The sequence below is a fragment of the Hipposideros armiger genome, unplaced genomic scaffold (assembly GCF_001890085.2).
Source record: "Hipposideros armiger isolate ML-2016 unplaced genomic scaffold, ASM189008v1 scaffold_280, whole genome shotgun sequence".
NCBI classification, from domain to species: Eukaryota; Metazoa; Chordata; class Mammalia; order Chiroptera; family Hipposideridae; genus Hipposideros; species Hipposideros armiger.
In genome coordinates, this window is record NW_017731630.1 from 132,844 (window position 1) to 151,250 (window position 18,407).

General features: G+C 63.5%; 3 protein-coding genes across 12 annotated transcripts in view; 2 read left to right on the forward strand and 1 right to left on the reverse strand.

Moving 5' to 3' along the window:
• Positions 1-762, reverse strand: part of TIGD5 (tigger transposable element derived 5) — a 3,519-nt gene extending 2,757 nt beyond the window's left edge. The window contains exon 1 of the mRNA XM_019657768.1: positions 433-762. Coding sequence (XP_019513313.1) covers positions 433-762 — 330 coding nt within the window. The remainder of the gene's footprint in view (positions 1-432) is intronic.
• On the forward strand, positions 198-13,942 carry EEF1D (eukaryotic translation elongation factor 1 delta). 10 transcript variants are annotated; one of them, XM_019657785.1, is made up of 10 exons: positions 205-500; positions 4,433-4,447; positions 6,479-7,569; positions 9,182-9,305; positions 9,658-9,729; positions 12,744-12,843; positions 12,928-13,028; positions 13,116-13,334; positions 13,550-13,744; positions 13,843-13,942. In XM_019657785.1, the coding sequence occupies exons 3-10, from the start codon at positions 6,479-6,481 to the stop codon at positions 13,879-13,881; spliced, it is 1,941 nt and encodes a 646-aa protein (XP_019513330.1). In that variant the 5' UTR covers positions 205-500; positions 4,433-4,447; the 3' UTR covers positions 13,882-13,942. The 10 variants fall into 10 exon arrangements, with proteins under 10 accessions (XP_019513329.1, XP_019513330.1, XP_019513331.1 ...); XM_019657784.1 differs by lacking the exon at positions 9,658-9,729 and having other exon boundaries at positions 198-500; positions 9,182-9,383; XM_019657786.1 differs by lacking the exons at positions 4,433-4,447; positions 6,479-7,569 and having other exon boundaries at positions 392-500.
• An 87-nt stretch (positions 13,943-14,029) lies between these two features.
• On the forward strand, positions 14,030-18,360 carry NAPRT (nicotinate phosphoribosyltransferase). Its single transcript, XM_019657792.1, has 13 exons — positions 14,030-15,387; positions 15,553-15,680; positions 15,758-15,840; positions 16,014-16,144; positions 16,252-16,367; positions 16,588-16,784; positions 16,857-16,997; positions 17,227-17,311; positions 17,441-17,521; positions 17,616-17,718; positions 17,803-17,957; positions 18,052-18,159; positions 18,245-18,360. Exons 1-13 carry the CDS (start codon positions 15,162-15,164, stop codon positions 18,305-18,307), a joined length of 1,617 nt encoding a protein of 538 aa, XP_019513337.1. The 5' UTR covers positions 14,030-15,161; the 3' UTR covers positions 18,308-18,360.
• The last annotated feature ends 47 nt before the right edge of the window (positions 18,361-18,407 follow it).

The window sequence follows — 18,407 nt, forward strand, 5'->3', positions numbered from 1 at the left end:
CGGAGTCGCAAGAGCCATAAGCCCGCCGGGCCGGCCGCGCGAGGCGGGGCGCTGGGGGCGGGGCCGGCCGCGGCCCTCCCCTTTGTCTCGCCGGCTCCGGGGGCGCAGGCGCGCTGGCTCCGCCCCGCTCGCGCGTCACCAGGCGCGTGCCGGCCGGTCAACTCCGCCCCGTGCCGACGAGTCCACTGGGCCGGCAGCGCAGGAGGGGCGGGCGGGCTGCGGCCCTGTTCCCCGCTGTTTGCTCCGGCTCCTTCGGGAGACAGCGAGCCCCGTGGTGGTCTCCGTCTGGCTTCTGTCTTTGCAGCCGCTGGGAGAGTCGCGCGGAGGGCTCCGGCGGCGGGGCGGGGCGCGCGCGCGCGCCGCTTCCCCTGCTCCCCAGCCCGCGGCGCGTGGTAGAGCCCGCCGCTTCATTTCCCGTGCGCGCCGCCGCACCCTCTCTTTCCTCAGCCGTCTCGCGCCGCCGAACTCTCTTCTTTGGTCAGCGCGTCCTTGGCTGGCGTGTGAGTACTGCGGCCCGTGCCGAAGGAGCCGCACGCGCCGCGGAGGCCCCACGGGCCGGGGGACGGGCGACCCGGGCTGCGCCTGCGGCTCTGCGCCGTGACGGACCGAGGCGCAAGGGCCGCCGAAGTGCGGGCTGAGGAGCAGCGGGCCAAGTGCGGCTCCCGGGGCGGGCGCAGAGGGGCGGGGCCCGCGGCCCACGTGGCCGGCCGAGCGCTGCGGCTGCCGGGGCCGGAAGGTGGCGGGGTTGCGTGGGGGCGGCATTGGCCCTCTGTCTCGGTGGGTGACAGCAGGATGTGCCCAGCTGTGGCCCAGGCCTGTAGACCTTCTTCTGTCCAGCACGCGCTTATTAAGCACCTACTGCACGCCGGCTCTGGACCAAGGGGGGTAGGTGCGGGCCCAACCCTCGTGGAACCTCGACGAGAAGGCATGAGGACGAGACTGCTGCGTGACTGAAGCACAGGGTTTTCTGAGAGCGACCGGGGGTCTTGACTTGGTTCAGGTGTCCGGGCAGGAGGCGACGTTGAAGCCAGCCTCCGAAGGGGAGGGTGATGCCTTCCTGGAAAACGGGCAAGAAAGGAAAGGCTGATGCTGGATCCAAGGGTGCAGTGGGGTGGGGACCCCATGGAGGCTGCATGTCAGAGTTTCCAGAATGAAGGGCCACTCCAGAGCAAGAGAAATATTGGGGTGGCCCCTGCCTGATCGGGTGTCTCTTACATTGACTCTGGCATGTAACCCCTCTGAGCGTGGGCCTGGCATGGGGCAGGGAGGGACGTCTTTACCAGGCTCTCACAGGAGCAGCTGTAACACCCTAGGTTCCCCGGGTCAGTAAGTGTGTGGGTTCAGATGCAGTTTGGTCATTCCTGAGTCCTCCTGTGCCCAGCCCCGTGGACAGAGTGACGCCCGAGAAAGCGCCTTCTCATGGAGCGCCTGGCCACAAACCAAGGAGTAGGCTTTCTGTGCCACCTCTGCAGGGCAGTGTTCTGGGCCCCGTGCCAGTCCAGCTTAGGCCTCCCTTTCTTCACTGTGCAGTGGGGCTGCTGAGGGGCTCATGGGAGCCTGGCGGAGTAAGCGCCTAGCTACGGGTCCCTTCCTGCCCTCGATGGGCCAGGACCACTGCCCTCTGGAGAAGCCTGTTGGGGGCTGGTTCCTGGGCTTTGCTGCTGGGGAGCTGGATGAGGCTGCAGGGTTCAGCATAGGTGGGCAGATGTGCTTGGCTGGTGTTTTTATGTTTTAAAAGATGCACGAAAAGAATGTCCTCCAGCGTGTCACGTACTAGTGTCAGCTTTTCAGGGGCCGCAGGCAGGAAATGCTGGCCTGAGTATTTGTCGAGCCCTGGCCCTGTGCTGGTAGTTTTAAGATGATGTGTGTTGGAAGTGGGTGGCAGCAAGACACTGATGTGCAGTAAAGGCGTTGGAGGGAGAAGACCGGGACCCCAGTCCCTCGCCTCACTGACTCGGAGCCTTGCTTCCCTACTCCCGCGTCCCAGCTGTGTGAGAGGCCTGGAGACACGCACTAAGCGTGTACACGGACGGGTCAGAGAAGCACATGCAGAGCCTGTGTACCCCAAGGGAAGGACGCAGGGACCTGGCTGGTCCGGTGGTGCTCCACCGGACTGGGACAGAAATAGAAATGACAGGCTGTGGCTTGAGGCGGGACCATTGTCAGCCTGGGGTGTGACTTGGGCTTCCACAGTGTGAGCCCTGAGGGTGCGGGTGCTCCCTTCCTGCCATCAGGACGGGTGGGCATTTCTGAGTGTGGCTAAACTACCCAGGAAGCAGAGGTCAGAAAGCCTGAGTAGGAGTTTGGGGCTGTGGTGTCCCCCAAAGGAAGGTAGACAGCACCCCGGCCGTCTGCAACTGAGCTGGGCTGTGCGGTCAGTGCCGCTGCTCACCTACAGTGGCAGAGCAGCACACCACGCCTGCTCGTGCCAGTCCTACTTCCTGTGGCAGGTGGACATTTTGTGACCCCTGGGCATACAATCTGGGAGTTCCTCCCTGTGTGACTGGGATGGGGAGAGGGCTGTGGGCTGCATGGGCAGTGTCTGGAGGGTGGAAAGGCGTGTGGAGGGCGGAGCCAGGGGAGGGGCCGGCCCCTCCCAGAAACCTTCCCTATTGCCCAGTGTCCCAGGCCCTGACACCAAGCTGGACATAGCTCTGCCAGGCCACGTCCTCACTTTACTTCAGGGCCCTCTAGCCAGGAGTGTCCTGGCTGGGGGCTGTGGCCGGGTTTCTGGTGCTGGCACCTTCTGGCTTGGCTGGCCGAGAAGGGCCCGTGGCCCCCAGAGGCTCTGGACATGTTTTGGTGCACTGGCCACCTCCGTGCAGCCAAGAGTGGACTGTGCCAGGCACTGGGCTGGGAGTGTCGCAGACGAGGGGTCATCTCTAACCAGTACCACCTCAACTGTCAGCCTGGTGGCCAGGCAGGGTGTGGTCCCGCTGGGGCCTCCCAAACCGTAGACCCCCAAGCTGGCGAGGCAGAGCCCCATTTATGAGAAAGGTCTCAGTGTGCCTGACGGACAGGGCTGGGCTGCAGTGGGGGGCCGTCGGCTCTTGGCCCTGCAGGTGAGCAAGCCAGCCGCCGGTGGGGATTCCTGAGGCCACTTCTGGTCCTTGCTCTGGTGTTTGTGAGTTTTCCTGTCCTCCGAGCTGCGGCCACTGCTGCCTGGAGACACCCTGGGAGAGGAGAGTCCGACTGTCCCTGCGGGAACGCGGTGTCCTAGCTGGAGAGCTGTAGGCAGGTCTCTGACCTCAGAGGGAAGTGTTCAGATTCCACCTTGCTTTTCTACCAGGAGAGATGGGGTTTCGGTTCAGCGGGTCCTCATGGAATGCAAGGCGCTTGGGACAAGGGAAGTAGAGGAAATAAATAGGTGGGCTCCTGCGTCTGCCGCTCTGCTGTCTTGGGAGACCTAGCAGCAAGACAGGGCGAGCCGGAAGTGTTGCTGTGAGTGCTCTGGCCCTGTCCCAGCATTGGCTTCACCCTGGGTGGCTCTCCACTGCTCTCAGCTGTGACCAGCCTCCCCAGGTGATGCTCAGTTGCTATCTGCAGAGAGCCCTTCTCCCCCCAGAGCCTGCCCAGGACCTGTGCACCCTGAGGGCCCGCTTGTCTGTCCACACCTGCAGGGCACCTTGTACATCCCTGTCCATTAGTGACTTGATGCTATGCAGGGACCTGGGTGGCAGAGCTCCCATTGGAGAAGGGAGACAGATTCTTAAGAGCTCTAGTCACTGAGCAGCTGCGGGGGGCCCCGGGGCAGGGCGCCGTGGGCAGAGCGTGTCATCTGTGCCCAGTGGGACTCCCTAGAGTCAGCTTCTCAGCTCCCTGCTGTGGGTTTGGGGCATGGCCCCTAGCTTTTGTGGCCTGTTTCCCCATCTGTGAATGGGCTAAAAGCCCTATCTTTTTGTGCCCACGGGGAAGACTTTGTGTCTCTCAGAGCCCCTTGGTGGCACCCTGTTTCAGCATTGGCCCTGGGGCTTGGTGGCTGCTGAGACCCCTGGAGTGGTCCTTGTCATCTTGCACTTTATCAGAGCTTCTGCTTTGGGGATCAGCCTAAACCAGTGACAGCATGGGGCGGGGCTGGGTCCTTTCACAGCTCCAGGTGGACAGTGTGGGGCTCAGGGTGCTGGCTCGCCTGTCCCCAGATGGCCTCGGCCGGAGCGAGGAACAGGTCGGAGGGCTGTTCAGATGGTGCCTCCAGGGTCTGCCTGGGCTTCAGCTAAGGGGAACCCCAGGATGCCTGTTTGGAGTGATGACAGCCTCGCTACCTGAGCGGGCGCACCGGCCGCCTCCTGGCATCCTGGTGGTGGGTCTGCAGTGCTCACCGTGTCTCCCCCCCCCCCAAACTCGCCTGCACGCCACCTCACCGAGCAGCTCCTGAAAGTGCCGCCCTATCTGAATGCCTCTAACTTGCTGCTTTCTCTTCATGCTGTCCTAGGAGGTCAGAGCGAAAGTAAGTACACCTGTCCCGTGCGCCCTTCACCCGAGCCCGAGAACCCCCAGCACAGCCAACACTGCGTCTGGGGAGTGTGGGGCCTGGCTCACCAGGCTGCTGGTTTCTGACCATCTGTAACTGGAGCTGGGCTTGCCGTGGCTCTGGCCCTGATCCGTTGGGTGGAGCAGCAGCAGCAGGTCTCGGTGCTTCCTTCCCTGAGCAGGACTGTAGGCAGGGCACAGAGCTGCAACCCTGGCAGGGCTTGGACACAAGGGGTCCAGCTTTGTAGGCAGGGCCGAGGGGTCTTGGCGTCAGAGGTCAGAGGGCACACAAGCCCTGCCTGATCAGCCTGCCACCCCCTCAGAGACAGTGGGTGATGTCACAATGCTCTGCCTCCCACTACTGCATCTGCTGCCAGCCTGGCAGGAAGGTGCCCGGGGGCGGCCCCGGCTCCTCTCTGGGACCTTGGAAGAGGCCTGGGGCATGTGCCATTAGAGGCCCCCAAAGCACCCCTCAGAGGACAAGGAGGAACCTCCCTGAAGTGCTAGGCAGTGTGGGACTTAGTCCACGCGTCCCCAAGGTAATTGGAGTCGGGTTTTGGTTTTGTTTGGGGGAGGGGTTTCCCTTCCAGGCTGGAAGGCTGCCCTCCCTCTGGAGACTTTGTCCCCTGGGGATGAGGGCCCAGGGGGGTCTGCCCTCGCTTAGACTCCACCAACGACCCACAGAAGCAGGGGCCGTGGGGATGGCCGAGGGTAGCTGGTCAGCCCCTGGCAGGTTAGCACCTTGGTCAGTGTTGGGAAGTCAGCAGGATGCTTCTGCTTTGGGGAGCAGGACCCCAAGTCAGGCCTGTGGCGGGAAGGAGTCCCTGTGCTGGTCACAGCCAGCCCTCTAGAACAGGCCAGCTGCGTGAGCTTGGGATCCCTGGGCACGTCATCAGAGCAGGCTGGCTCCTCTCTTCTTGCCGAGAGGAGGGCCCCTCAGCATCTGGTCTGGTCGGCAGAGTGGGCACCAGCCTTTCCACAGCACCACGCCTGGTAGCAGAGTGGGAGCTCCCTATGCCAGCAGCAGGATCGGGGTGTGGCAGGGAGTGAGGCCATTGCTGTCAGGCCAGCTGCCCTAGGAGCGGACGGCTCGGGCCACCTCCTGCAAGGAGGCTGAGGTTCCTGCCTCCCGACGTCCTGGGGCTCAGAGATTCCTGGTGGCCCTTTAGTTTAGCACATGCAAAGGTGTGAGCTGATCGCCTCCTGATCGGAGGCGCTGACCACGGAGCCTGCTTCTTACTCACGGCCTATGCCACTGGGCTCGTCCCTTTAGATGTCACCAGCATGGTGTCTGGTGTCTTCCCTGATATGGTCTTGTCGGGGTGGGGCCCTCTGCTCCCAGCTGCCTACTGTGAGGCCGGCTCCTGTATAAGACCCTAGGCAGCTCCTCTTGGACTGTGGGATGCTCTGGATGGTGCTGTGGCCATGGTGGGCGTAGGTGACTCCGGCTGGGCGCACTGTGATGAGCCATCCTTAGACAATCAAGTGCTTTCTGGAAAACCAGTGCCTCAGGGGAGGTGGCTGGACTCAGCAAAACAGGACGTCAGTTTCAATTTCGTATGAACACAAGTAATTTGTCATTATAAGTGAGTCTCGTGTTTTGTGGGACGTACTTATTCTAAAGATTATTTGTTGTTCACATGAAAGTGAATTCACTGAGTGCATTGTGTATTTTACCGGGCAAGCCTGCCTGGAGATTCTGTGAGAAGTTCCTATGGCCAGAGGGGTTTGGAAACTTGTCCACACCTCTTTGGAGAGCATGGATGCACGTTGGATTAGAAATACGAGTTGTAGTTACAAGAATACATATGTTTACACACTCAGATGTATGGTGTTAGTTTATCGCTGTAGTGTGCTCCCTTGGGTTAGACTTGGGGTCCTTGCATGTTGCCTGATGGTTCCCCCTGGGAAGCATCCAGGCCTCCAGCCTCGCAGCCAGGCTGCGTGGGAGGGGCAGGCTTGCTGTGCTCAACCACCTTCTTGTCTTGCTTTTAACGCTGCGTGGAAGATGAGGAGCGGGAAGGCCTCCTGCGCCCTGGAGACCGTCTGGGAGGACAAGCAGAAGTACGGGGACGCGGAGAGGCGCTTCTACGAGCAGGAGGCCATGCGAGCCGCCACTGCCCAGCAGCGCCTGGCCGAGGCGCCCACTGCGAATGGGCCCGGCCAGCAGGACACCGAGGAGGTGTGGGAGGCAGCGGCCCCCAGCAGCTGCAGGGGCGACCCTGGGAAGGGCTGCGATGGGGCAAGGCCCCTGCAGAAGAAGAGGAAGCGCTCCCCGAAGAACTGGCTCGGTCAGGTGGACCTAGCCCTCGTGGGCCTCTCGGCCGACCACGTCTGGCTGGACAAGCCACTTTTCGATCAGGCTGAGAGCTCCTACCACCAGAGGCTGGCAGACGTGGCTGCCCAGGCAGCCCGGCCGCCTGCTCTGGCCCCCAAAGGTCCCTGCACCCACGGAAGCCAGGTGGCCTGCCACCACGTGACCTGGGGCATCTGGGTCAACAAGCCTGCCTTCGACCGGGCCGAGCGGGCATTCGTGCAGTGGTCTCAGGCTTTGCTGTTGGCTGCAGAGGGCAGCAACAGGCAGGGGACTCCCGACACAAGCCAGCGGGCACCCGCCCCCGACCTGGCCCTCACCCGCCAGCCCAGCCCCCCGGCCAACGGCCAGCCCCCGCTGGGCAGCCTGCAGGCCCTGGTGCAGGAGGTGTGGCTGGAGAAGCCCCGGTACGACGCAGCCGAGAGGGGCTTCTACGAGGCCCTGTTTGATGGCCACCCCCCCGGGAAGGTGCACCTGCAAGAGCGAGGCAGCCAGGCTGAGGGCGCCAGGCGGGGCCGCAGAGACCGGCGGGGCCGCAACGCTGTGGGGAGCCGGCGGGCCGGGCCTCGGCGGGTTGATGGGGTGGTTCCCTCGACCCTGCCCTACTGGTACTTCCTGCACAAGGACGCTGAGGCCCCCTGGCTCAGCAAGCCCACCTACGACAGTGCAGAGTGCCGCTACCATGCTGCTGAAGCTGTGCGCATGGCCTGCTGCCTCGAGGCCACGGTTCTGGCTCACCGACCCGCTGCCCGGGCTGGCCCATCTGTGTCCAGCCTGAGACCCAAGTAGGAGAAATGTGCTAGGCGGGTGCTCCCCTCCCTGGTCCCCCCCGCGGGGCTGTTCCTGAGACACCTGGACCCGGCTAAGTTGGATACAGGAATGGGTTGGGCAGTGCAGCCTCTAGGGTCACCCCTTGGGGGTCACAGTTCTGGGCTGTTGGGGGAGGGAAGGGGTTGGCACAGTGCTGACTTTGCCCTACACTGGATCTCCTGTTGGCTAGGCAACTCCCAGGGGAGTGTTGAAGGCTCCTGGGCCCCACTGGGGCAGGACGTGGGAGGCAGCACACACCTGCCTGCCCCTCCTGTCATCCACCCCTGCTCCCTTGTTGTCCTTGGCCACCACTGAGGTAAGGTGGGTGTCTCGGGTCCACCAGAACATGGCCAATCACGCAGCCTGCGCCCGACGGACACCGCTGGGGAAGGCAGACTTGCTTTCAGTCTGAGGCCTGGGGGCTTGCACCACCGGTGGTCTCTGGAGGCCAGGGGCGGGAGCAGGCCAGTGCCTGGACCCAAGGGAGTGCAGCAGGGGCTGGGGTATAGGCAGCTGGGCCCCGGAATCCCAGCAGGAGCCCCTTGGCTTTGCCCTTTTCTGGGGTTGACCTGCTGGATTCACAGGGTCCAGCCTCGGTGTGAGGGACGACACCTTCATGGGGGAATGTCCCATCAGGCAGTGTGTGGGGGGTGATTCATGGTGGTCTTGCTCCTCAGGCAGGGGGTGGGGGTGGTGGAGGAGGTTCATGGGACCCGCCCCCTCTTGTCACTGAGAGGACACTTGGCGAGGTCCAGTGATGGCCTGGGGTCCGTGTCTGTCACATTTGGCGAGGAACAGGAAGGGCTCTGCAGGCCCAGGTCTGGCTGCTCCCCACCTTGCCGAGCGGCGGGAAAGCAGCAGATGGCAGACAGGTGTGTGCGTGGCAGAGCAGCGACTTGCAAAGTGCTGGGCTGGGTGTGGCTCTTGGGCTGCATGTGGCTTGTCCCAGTCTAGAGCAGCAGTTCCCAAGCTTACTGGTCTCAGGACCCCAAAGAGCTTTTGTCACATCTATCGGTTTTTACTGCATTTGCAATTAAAACAAATGCTAAAAGCATTTATTAAAAAAGAGTAATCCCCCCCAAAAAATAATATGAGTAAACTTATTGGTAGACATTAGTATTGAAAACACGTTGTTGGAAAGCCTTCAGTGGATGAGTGAGGGGCCTGGTTTTACATCTCAGGAATCCCATCAGTGTCTGGCTCAGAGGCGATGTTCCCTCACACCTGTGCTGCGTTCAGACTGGGTGTGCGTTGTCTGACTGACATAAATCCGGCCTGGCACAGGAGTGTGCTCGGAAAAGGGAGGACCTTGGGGACCCCCAGAGGTTCCTGGCAACACTCTGAGAGCCGCTGGTCTTGGGGACAGGCCTGGGACTGGCCTGGGCACTGAGGGAAGCCGTGCTGGGATGGGGATGGGGGGAAATACAGACTTTGCGGTCCATGCTGAGAACACTCGTGCTCTGCCCAGGCACCTGGAGCCCTTGTCGCCCAAGTACTGGGACGGCCTACCTGCCCCTTGGTGCCCGGGGCTGTTGGCAGGGGTGCTGGTGCGGGCCAGGCTGTCTTAGCCTCTCCTTCCCCTCCCAGCAGGAAAATGGCCACAAACTTTCTAGTGCACGAGAAGATCTGGTTCGACAAGTTCAAGTATGACGATGCGGAGAGGAAATTCTACGAGCAGATGAACGGGCCTGTGGCTGGCTCCTCGCGCCAGGTATGGGCTGCACTTGGGACCACTGGGTGTCTGCCGGCACCAGGAGGACAGGCACTTTCTGCCCAGCGGCTGTTCCAGGTGTGGTGGGGTCTTCGGAGGGGTGGCCCTGGCTGGCTCCTGGGGTGCTGGACCTGCTCCTGTCGCAGCAAGGGACAGCGCGCCCCCCACTGTCTCCTGGGCCTGGGCTGGGCCTGTGGCCTCGGCTGCAAGACTCCGGCACCTTGTGCTTCTGCCTGCTGAGCTCTCGTTCTGCGCACCACACTCCCGCTCTCCACCAAGGGCTCCTTTTTTTTTTGGAAGTTAAAATTTTTTAATGAAAAAAAAAGACTGGTTCTTTCTGCACTGTCTGCAGGAGAACGGCGCCAGCGTGATCCTCCGGGACATTGCGAGAGCCAGAGAGAACATCCAGAAATCCCTGGCTGGAGTGAGTACCGCGGCCTGAGTGCTGCCGGCGCGCTAGTGCGGCCGCCCTCACGCCAACGGCACGCCCGCTTCCCCCACGACTGCTGGTTTTGCCCTTTGGAGCAGTTAGGGCGAGGTGTGCAGCGCTGAGCTCCTGCCGGGACCCAGGCCTGGGACCCTTCTGCCCGCGTCCTTGCCGGGCCTCTTGCCTGCTTGCTGATGCTCACCCGGGTCTCTCTCCCCACTCGCCTGCGACCATGAGAGGGGCTGGCGTCTGCCTCTCCCCGAGGCCTTGCACTCCCCAGAAAGGGTTCAGAGAGTGTGGAGTTCGAGTCAGAATCGGCACCACTGTGAATGTGAGGCCCGGGGAGGGACCCTGCAGCCCATCTTGTCCTCTGCGTCCCAGGTGGGGTCAGGAGGGGACAGCCCTGTCCAGTTCTGCCCCAGCCTGGCCGAGGAGCTTGTCCCTAGGAGGTGGCAGAACTGCTGCTCCACCGTCCTGGCCATCGGAGCCAGGACTTCGTTCTCCCTATGGGACGCAAGGGTGTGTCCTGACCCTGAGGGACAGGTGTCAACACAACTGTCCTCCTCCTGGAGACCCCAGGAGAGAATCCATTGCTTTGCTTTCTCCAACTTTGAGAAGCTGCCTATAATCCTTAGCCTGTGGCTTCGGGCCAGCAGCGCCATGACTGATGTTTGCTCCTGTCCCATTCCCTTCTCTGTCCCTGCTTGTCTCATGTACGGACCTTGTGATGACACTGGGCCTACCTGGGTAATCCAGGGTCATCTCAACCCCATCACACCTGCAAAGTGCTTTTTGCCATGTGAGGCCCCTTGCCTGCACAGCTGGTTCAGGTGGACCAGTTCTCGGGCCACAGGCTGGGCAGTCTTGGGCAGGTGTCTCCCAGGAAGTGGGGCCACCGCCCAGCAGGCCCTACTGTGCGCTTGGCCCCTACCTGCTCCTGCCTTGCCTTCTACCCGACCAGGTTCAGGCCGGGCAGACAAGGGACCCAAGTGTCACGAGGTCTTTGCACCTAGGGTGCCAGCTGGGGGCTCAGCAGCTCTGAGCTACAAGAACTCCCCCTCCTGCGCTCGGGCCTGGCTGTGTTGGGGTTGGCTCTGGGTCCTGGTCTTTGGGGAAAGCTGTGGCATGCTGCTCGGGCTTGGGGACAGTATGCTTGGGGCTTGGCCAGCACCATCCTTCCCGGGTTCCTGTCAGCAGCTGAATGACATGCCTCTAACATTCAAAGCACCACAGAGCCCATGGCGTAAACAATAGACATATATTTTCTTACAATCTGAAGGCTGGGGTCCAATGACAAGGTGTGAGCGGGGTTGGTTCCTTCTGAGGCCTCTCTCCTTTGGCACGCAGATGGCCGTTTTCTGGCCATGTCTTTGTGTCATCTTCCCTGTGTCTGTTGTAAGGACACCAGTCATTGGGTTAGGACCACCCTAATGCCCTCATTATAACTGGATCACCACTGTAAAAACCCCACATTCAGAAAAGCTCCTTTCCACATGAATGTTAGAGGAACGTCATTCAGCTGCTCACAGGGACCCCGGGAGGACGGTGCTGGCCCAGCCCAGGCTCAGATTTGCGTGGGCTGGCGCTCAGCAGACACAGCCTTCAGTGCCCTTCACAGCCTTCAGCGTCAGGCATGGGAATGGAGAGTTCTGGATTCAAAACCTTGGTGTGCAGTGCTGCCTTTGGCTTGCTGTCCCAGGCTGTACCTGGACTAGATGGCCTGGGCCCGCCTTGCTGGGGGCGGGAGCCCTGGGCTCCCTGGCTGTCGCTTCCCTGCCTTGGAATGAGCTTGGTGGGTGGGGGGGTGGACAGGGGGCAGCAGTCCCAGGGCAGAGGCTTCATGGAGAGGCCTGGTAGCACTGCTCACGTGGGGCTTGAGGCCCCAGCACCTGCTTCACTTCTCCGGGGCACCGCGCCCTGGGAGGGAACCTGCTGAGCTGGGGCCAGCAGGAGTGGGAGGTTCTGGCTTTCATCCTTGCATGACAGCAGCCATCAGGGATCTTAGTGGGTTAGGGCATTGGGAGCTGAGTGCTGTGGGAAACAGGCCGGAGAGGGGACCTCGTGCCTGTGGGTGAGGGTGGTCTAGGGGGACCCCTGGAGAGCTGCTGGTGGACGGTGTGCCATTTACTGACTGAAGGAGGCTGGGGACTGAGTTGAGCTGAGGGCGGGGAGTGACATGAGCAGAACCCACCCTGGTCACAGTGGCTTGTCAGCGCTCCTTAGCCACACAGCGCCCTGTCCGCCCTGGGCCAGCTCTGCTAGGAGCAAGCTGGTGGGCGGGTCACGGGACAGTGTCGGCCTTGCACTGCCCAGTACAATGGCAGGGAGCCAGACACCTGGCGGCCTGTCCTCTGTGGGGACCATGGTCTGGGGGAGTACAGAGTAGGGGGAGGCCACGTGGCTTGCCCTGTGGCTGCTTAGCAGGTGGGCCTCAGGCCCAGGTCTCTGTGATTGGACACTGGAGGGCGACAGCGACCCTCAGGAAAGGGCCTTGGGAACCCTGTTGAACAACCTCACATGTGCATGTAGGCCCCTGGGGTGTAACTCAGGCTTGAGCTGTGGTGCTCTGCATGTGAGCTCCCTGGGCAACATTGTGTGGGTCAGGTGATGGGGGCCAGGCTTGGGTTCCTAGGTCACCCAGAGCCCTCAAGGGCGGGCGTGGTGAGCCAGCTGGTGGATGCGTGGCCCAAGGAGGCAGGGCGCTATGCTGGCTGCTGCAGGGTGACTGTACCTCGGGCATGCTCCTTCCTGCTGCCCCCGGGACCATCAGTCCTCTGCTTCCTCCCATTCCACTGGGCAGTGGTGGCCATGGCTCTGAGTTCCCGCTTCCTCCGTGCTGGGGCTGCCCTGGGCCCTTTCCACTTAGCTCAGAGTGTCACCGTGGTCCACCCCTCCTGGGAGGAGCATGGCAGGTGGACTCAGCTCAGGGCTGTGCTTCTGAGTGGCTGTGAATGGGGGGACCCTAGGCACAGGCTGGGGTGCCAAGCTCTCACCCTCCCCCTGCCTTGCAGAGCTCAGGCCCAGCGGCCTCCAGCGGGCCTGGCGGAGACCACAGTGAGCTCATCACCCGCATCGCCAGCCTGGAGGTGGAGAACCAGAGCCTGCGAGGCGGTGAGGCCCTGGCTCTGATGGGTGGTGGGGGGAGGGGTTCCAGCCCGGTCCCAGTCCCCTGACCAGCCCCCTTGACTCCTGCAGTGGTGCAGGACCTGCAGCAGGCCATCTGCAAGCTGGAGGCCCGGCTGAGTGTGCTGGAGAAGGGCTCGTCTGCTCACCGGGCCACAGCCCCGCAGACCCAGGTGAGCGTACCCTAGGCCCAGGGTCCCGTGTCCTCCAGGCCCACCAGCCAGGGTGCGTGGGTCTCAGCCTCCACTCCCCCTCGGCAGCACGTGTCCCCCATGCGCCAAGTGGAGCCCCCCACCAAGAAGGCAGCCACTGCCACGGAGGATGACGAGGATGACGATATCGACCTGTTTGGCAGTGACGACGAGGACGACAAGGAGGCCGCCCGGCTGCGAGAGGAGAGGCTGCGGCAGTACGCAGAGAAGAAGGCCAGGAAGCCCGCGCTGGTGGCCAAGTCCTCCATCCTCCTGGACGTCAAGCCCGTGAGTGGCCTGCCTCCGACCTCCCCCTGCCTTGGGATCCTGGTGGCACTTGAGAGCCAAGTCAGAAACCTTGGGCTAAGGAAAGAGACACGGGGCAGGGCGGGGATGAACTCGGGCCTCTCATAGGGCCCTGCGAGAACTGCTCTGCTGTGCTGGGGGTGGCTCCCCTGGTGTCACAGGCTCCTGCCCCAGCCTCTCCTCCTCTCTGTCCCCAGTGGGATGACGAGACGGACATGGCCCAGCTGGAAGCCTGCGTGCGCTCAGTCCAGCTGGACGGACTGACCTGGGGGGGCTCCAAGCTGGTGCCCGTGGGCTACGGTATCCGCAAGCTCCAGATCCAGTGTGTGGTGGAGGACGACAAGGTGGGCACCGACCTGCTGGAAGAGGAGATCACCAAGTTCGAGGAGCACGTGAGTGGGCGGGCCTCCACGGGGCGGTCTGCAGGGGACAGGAGTGGGTGGGCCTGGCGACATGGCCCCAGGTGACCACTGGCCTCTTCTCTCTCCAGGTGCAGAGCGTGGACATTGCTGCTTTCAACAAGATCTAAGCACGCACTGGGCCTGGGCGTGGGCCTGGCCTGCAGCCATTAAAGACTGAGTGAGACCCAGCTCTCTGGCTCCTGTCCTGGTCTGGGCCCTGGGGGTGGGCAGCGTTCCGTGAGCCGCACTGCCAGGCCCCAGGCCTCAGTAGAGTCCCTGCTCCTACACCGGTGGTCCCAGGGGCCATGGCCGGCCTCTCCCCTGGCCTTTGCACAGCCTCCTTACAGCCGGGTTAGCTCACCCCTCTGCCTGCCACTTCTCTGCTCTGTCTCCCAGCCTCCCTCCTGTCTTCACTCCGGTCACGTTGTTGAAACCAGGAGCAGAGCTTGCGTTGGATCCTTCCCTCGGGCCCAGGAGGCAGCTCCGCCCTCCGTCCTCTGCACTGTCTCTCTCAGCTCCATTTCCAGCTGAGCAAAAGTGCTAGCGAGCAGCTGTGCAGGAAAGAGAGGCCCCAGCTGCCAACCTGGCCCTGCATGTGAGACCCTGCCAGTGCCCACTGTCTCTAGGAACACTGGGCTGTTTTCCTTGGCTCTGAGGCGCACCCGTGCCCCACCCCCCAAACACACACACCCCACTGCCCACCCCCTGTGTGGCCTCTCTGGTCCACAGCTGGAAACCCGGAAGGAGCCCATGACAAACTTAACTGCCCTGTGGAGTCGGGCCTGCTGTCCTGCCTGCACCCTGCCCTCAGCCCTGCCTGGGCAGTACTTGTGCCACTAATGGCCCCTCCGCTGCACTGCTGTCCGGCGTGGCTAGTGAGACAGCCATTCTTTGGGAGGAAGGTGTGGGCTGCTGTCCTGGTCAGAGCTGGTGTCCTCCAGGGCCTCGAGCCAAATGGGGATGGATTGCCCCTCTTGATGGTAGGGTCTTGAGGCTACCGTAAGGGTTTTACAGGACTCCTGTGGGGCTTAGGTTGCAGGACCCCAAAGCCATGGGCCAGCTGACTTTAGAATCACCTCTACTGCCTCCAGGCCTGGGTTGGCTTGTGGGTGGGGCCGGGGCAAAGTTTAGCTGGAGGTGGAGTCACCACTGCCCTCGGCACCGCTGCTAGGAGTTCTGGGCGCGGGGGCGGGGCCTGGAGGGGACCTCGCTCCAAGGAGTGAAGAGCTGGGACGCCCTGGGACCGCGGGCACGTTCCCACTCAGCCGTTGAAACCCTTCCCTCTGTGTCAGGAGGCTGTTCCCTGGGTATCCCCACCCTCCGGGCTCCTGGTTCTCGGCTCCGGCCATTGGGGAGCGCGGTGTCACGTGTCGGGGCGGGGAGGTCGGAGTCCGGGTGTCGGGGCGAGATGGCGGCGGAGCAGGATCCCGAGGGGCGAGCGGCGGCACAGCCGCTGCTCACCGACCTGTACCAGGCCACCATGGCGCTAGGCTACTGGCGTGCGGGCCGGGCGTGGGACCCCGCCGAATTCGAGCTCTTCTTCCGCCGCTGCCCGTTCGGCGGCGCCTTCGCCCTGGCCGCGGGGCTGCGCGACTGCGTGCGCTTCCTGCGCGCCTTCCGCCTGCGGGACGCAGGTACCCCCGGGGCCCCCTCCCCGCCTGCAGCCCACCACCCAGACGGGACCCTCCCGCCCGACCAGCCCCCGACGAGGCCCCTTCCGCCGGCCGCATAAGATGTCTCTGCCACGAGCTCCCCCCAGCGCGCACTCGCCTCAGCCCACGCGGGCCTCTCGCCCACAGACGTGCAGTTCCTGGCCTCAGTGCTGCCTCCAGACACTGACCCCGCGTTCTTCGAGCACCTCCGGGGCCTGGACTGCTCCGGGGTGACAGTGCGGGCCCTGCCCGAGGGCTCCCTCGCCTTCCCCGGCGTGAGTGCTGGCTGAGCTGGACGGAGGGGTGGGCCTGAGCGGGGCTGGGCGGCGCGCAGCTGACACCCTCCCCGCAGGTGCCATTGCTGCAGGTGTCTGGGCCGCTCCTGGTCGTGCAGCTGCTGGAGACGCCGCTCCTCTGCCTGGTCAGCTATGCCAGGTGGGACTGACCAGCCCGGGGCGCGACTGAGCTCAGCATTCCCGGGGACCCACTCTTGCGAGTGTGGGCGTGGCTCCGAGCTCGGTGGGTGGGGCACAGGGTCTCGAAGAGGAGTCGGGCCTGGTTGCCTTGAGACCCTCGCCCAGGGTCCCCTGTCCCCTTGCTCCCCACAGCCTCATCGCCACCAATGCGGCGCGGCTTCGCCTGATAGCTGGGCCAGAGAAGCGGCTGCTGGAGATGGGGTTGCGGCGCGCTCAGGGCCCCAACGGGGGTCTAACAGCCTCTACCTACAGCTACCTGGGCGGTGAGGGCGTGGGGAGGGAGTTAAGGCTGGAGGGAGGAGGAGACTCGCCCCAGGGCCCCTGCCCCACTGCCTGAAGTCCCCCAACCCTGCCCGATGCCCTGGCCTAGGCTTTGATGGCAGCAGCAACGTGCTGGCGGGACAGCTGCGTGGTGTCCCAGTGGCAGGAACCTTGGCACATTCCTTCGTCACTTCCTTTTCAGGCACTGAGGTGCCTCCTGACCCAGTGAGTACCCCTCTGCCCTGCTACGCTCAAGGCCCGCCCTTGCCTGGGGCAGGGGCCCAGTTGCTGCCCTACACAAAGACAGATGCCATGCGTGGCCCACCAGCGACACTGGGAAGCTGGCTGGTGGGTGGCAGCACCCCTGCTCAGATCCTCAACCCCAGGCGAAGCAGGCCCCACCCTGCACTCTGGGTCCCCCATTTTCACTGACCCCTCTCCCTAGATGTTGGCTCCAGCTGCTGGTCAGGGCCCCAGGGTGGACCTGGCCGCCTGTGTGGAGGCATGGCTGGAGCGTGTGTGTGCCCACCTGGGGCTGGGCATACAGGAGCCACACCCCGGTGAACGGGCGGCCTTTGTGGCCTATGCCTTGGCCTTTCCTCGGGCCTTCCAGGGACTGCTGGACACCTACAGCGTGCAGAGGTGAGGCCCAGGCAGCCCCAGGGGGGCTCAGCAGAGCAGCTGCAGCCCCCCATCCTCTTGTCCTGCCCGCAGGAGTGGTCTTCCTAACTTCCTGGCGGTAGCCCTGGCCCTGGGTGAGCTGGGCTACCGGGCTGTAGGTGTGAGACTGGACAGCGGTGACCTGCTTCAGCAAGCCCGGGAGGTCCGCGGGCGCCTCAGGACCACTGCGGCCCAGTGAGTCCCTGGGAGGGGCTGTGCCTGCTGGGAGACTTTCTCTGGGGCAGAGTGAGGGAGGGACTGTGCCCTTCCCACAGAGAGGAGCTGAGTCCGCCACCTCCGTGGAGACACTGTGGCCCTGGTGGGGAGGCCAGGGCGAGGTGGCTGCGGGCAGATTCTCCCAGGGAGGGGGAGGGAGGGAGTCCAGGTGAATCAGAAGCTTCTGAGGGGCTCCCCCCGAATCCAGGTTCCAGGTGCCCTGGCTGGAGTTGGTCCCCATCGCAGTCAGCAACAACATTGACGAGGAAGAGCTGGCGCGACTGGCCCAGGAGGTGAAGTGGGGCAGGGGTTGGGTTGGGACAAGGGTTGGACAGGGGGTTGGGGCAGGCAGTGGGCAGGCACAGGGTGGCTGGAAGGGCCCCTGCTGCAAGCTTAGCGCCCCCTCCCCTCTCATCCTCCAGGGCAGCGAGGTGAACCTCATTGGCATTGGCACCAGCGTGGTCACCTGTCCCCGCCAGCCTTCCCTGGGCTGCGTCTACAAGGTGGAGACAGGGTCTGGGGCTCAGTGGGGGTGAGCCAGGGGCATCATGGGCTGGGGTGGAAGGGTCCAGCTCTCCAAACACCTCGTCCCCACAGCTGGTGTCTGTGGGAGGCCAGCCACGCATGAAGCTGACAGAGGACCCCGAGAAGCAGACGTTGCCTGGGAGCAAGGCTGCCTTCCGGCTCCTGGGCTCCGATGGTGAGGCCCTCCCACCCCACTAGCCCCCCTCAAGGCCCCAGCCCCCTATACTATTCTTGGTGTCCCTCCCACACGCATATGCAGGGTCCCTGCTGTTGGACTTGCTGCAGTTGGCAGAGGAGACCCCACCCCAGGCTGGCCAGGAGCTGAGAGTCTGGCCTCGAGGGGCCCAGGAGTCCTGTACTGTGAGGCCGTCCCGCGTGGAGCCGCTGCTGCAACTCTGGGTCCAGGAGGGACAGGTGACCACCCCACCCACCCCCTTAGTCTGCACCTGCAACCCAAATCGACCCCTGCCCCCTGACCTTGAGCCAACCCCTTCTCTCTTCCCCCCAGCTGTGTGAGCCCCTCCCGTCTCTGGCTGACTCGAGAGCCTTTGCCCAACTGTCCCTGAGCCGTCTCAGCCCCGCACACAAGAGGCTGGAGCAGCCTGAGCCGTACCAGGTGGGTGGAAGACCCACCTTGGCACCAGCCCTGTATGTCCCCTGCCCTTACTGCCACCCATTGTCCCCTCCTCTCCTCCCTGCAGGTGGCGCTGTCTGAGAAGCTGCAGGCCTTGGTGGACAGACTGGGTGCTAGAGGCCCCCAGTGAGAGCCCAATGGTGGGACTGCCCGAAATTAACACGAGTCACTCACTGCCCCCAACAACTCGTCATGTGTCATTTCTCCACCCTGCCTGCTACTCGCTGACC

Bases quoted from the DNA above. Each gene is read 5' to 3' on its own strand.
- NAPRT (XM_019657792.1), top strand. From the start codon at position 15,162: ATGGCGGCGGAGCAGGATCCCGAGGGGCGAGCGGCGGCACAGCCGCTG. The intron at 16,145-16,251 runs GTGAGGGCGTGG...GCCCTGGCCTAG, and splicing joins TACCTACAGCTACCTGGGCG to GCTTTGATGGCAGCAGCAAC. The intron at 17,958-18,051 runs GTGACCACCCCA...TCTTCCCCCCAG, and splicing joins TCTGGGTCCAGGAGGGACAG to CTGTGTGAGCCCCTCCCGTC.
- EEF1D (XM_019657779.1), top strand. From the start codon at position 6,185: ATGGCCAGAGGGGTTTGGAAACTTGTCCACACCTCTTTGGAGAGCATG. The intron at 7,570-9,181 runs GTAGGAGAAATG...TTCCCCTCCCAG, and splicing joins GTGTCCAGCCTGAGACCCAA to CAGGAAAATGGCCACAAACT. The intron at 9,384-12,743 runs GTGTGGTGGGGT...CCTGCCTTGCAG, and splicing joins CTGCCCAGCGGCTGTTCCAG to AGCTCAGGCCCAGCGGCCTC.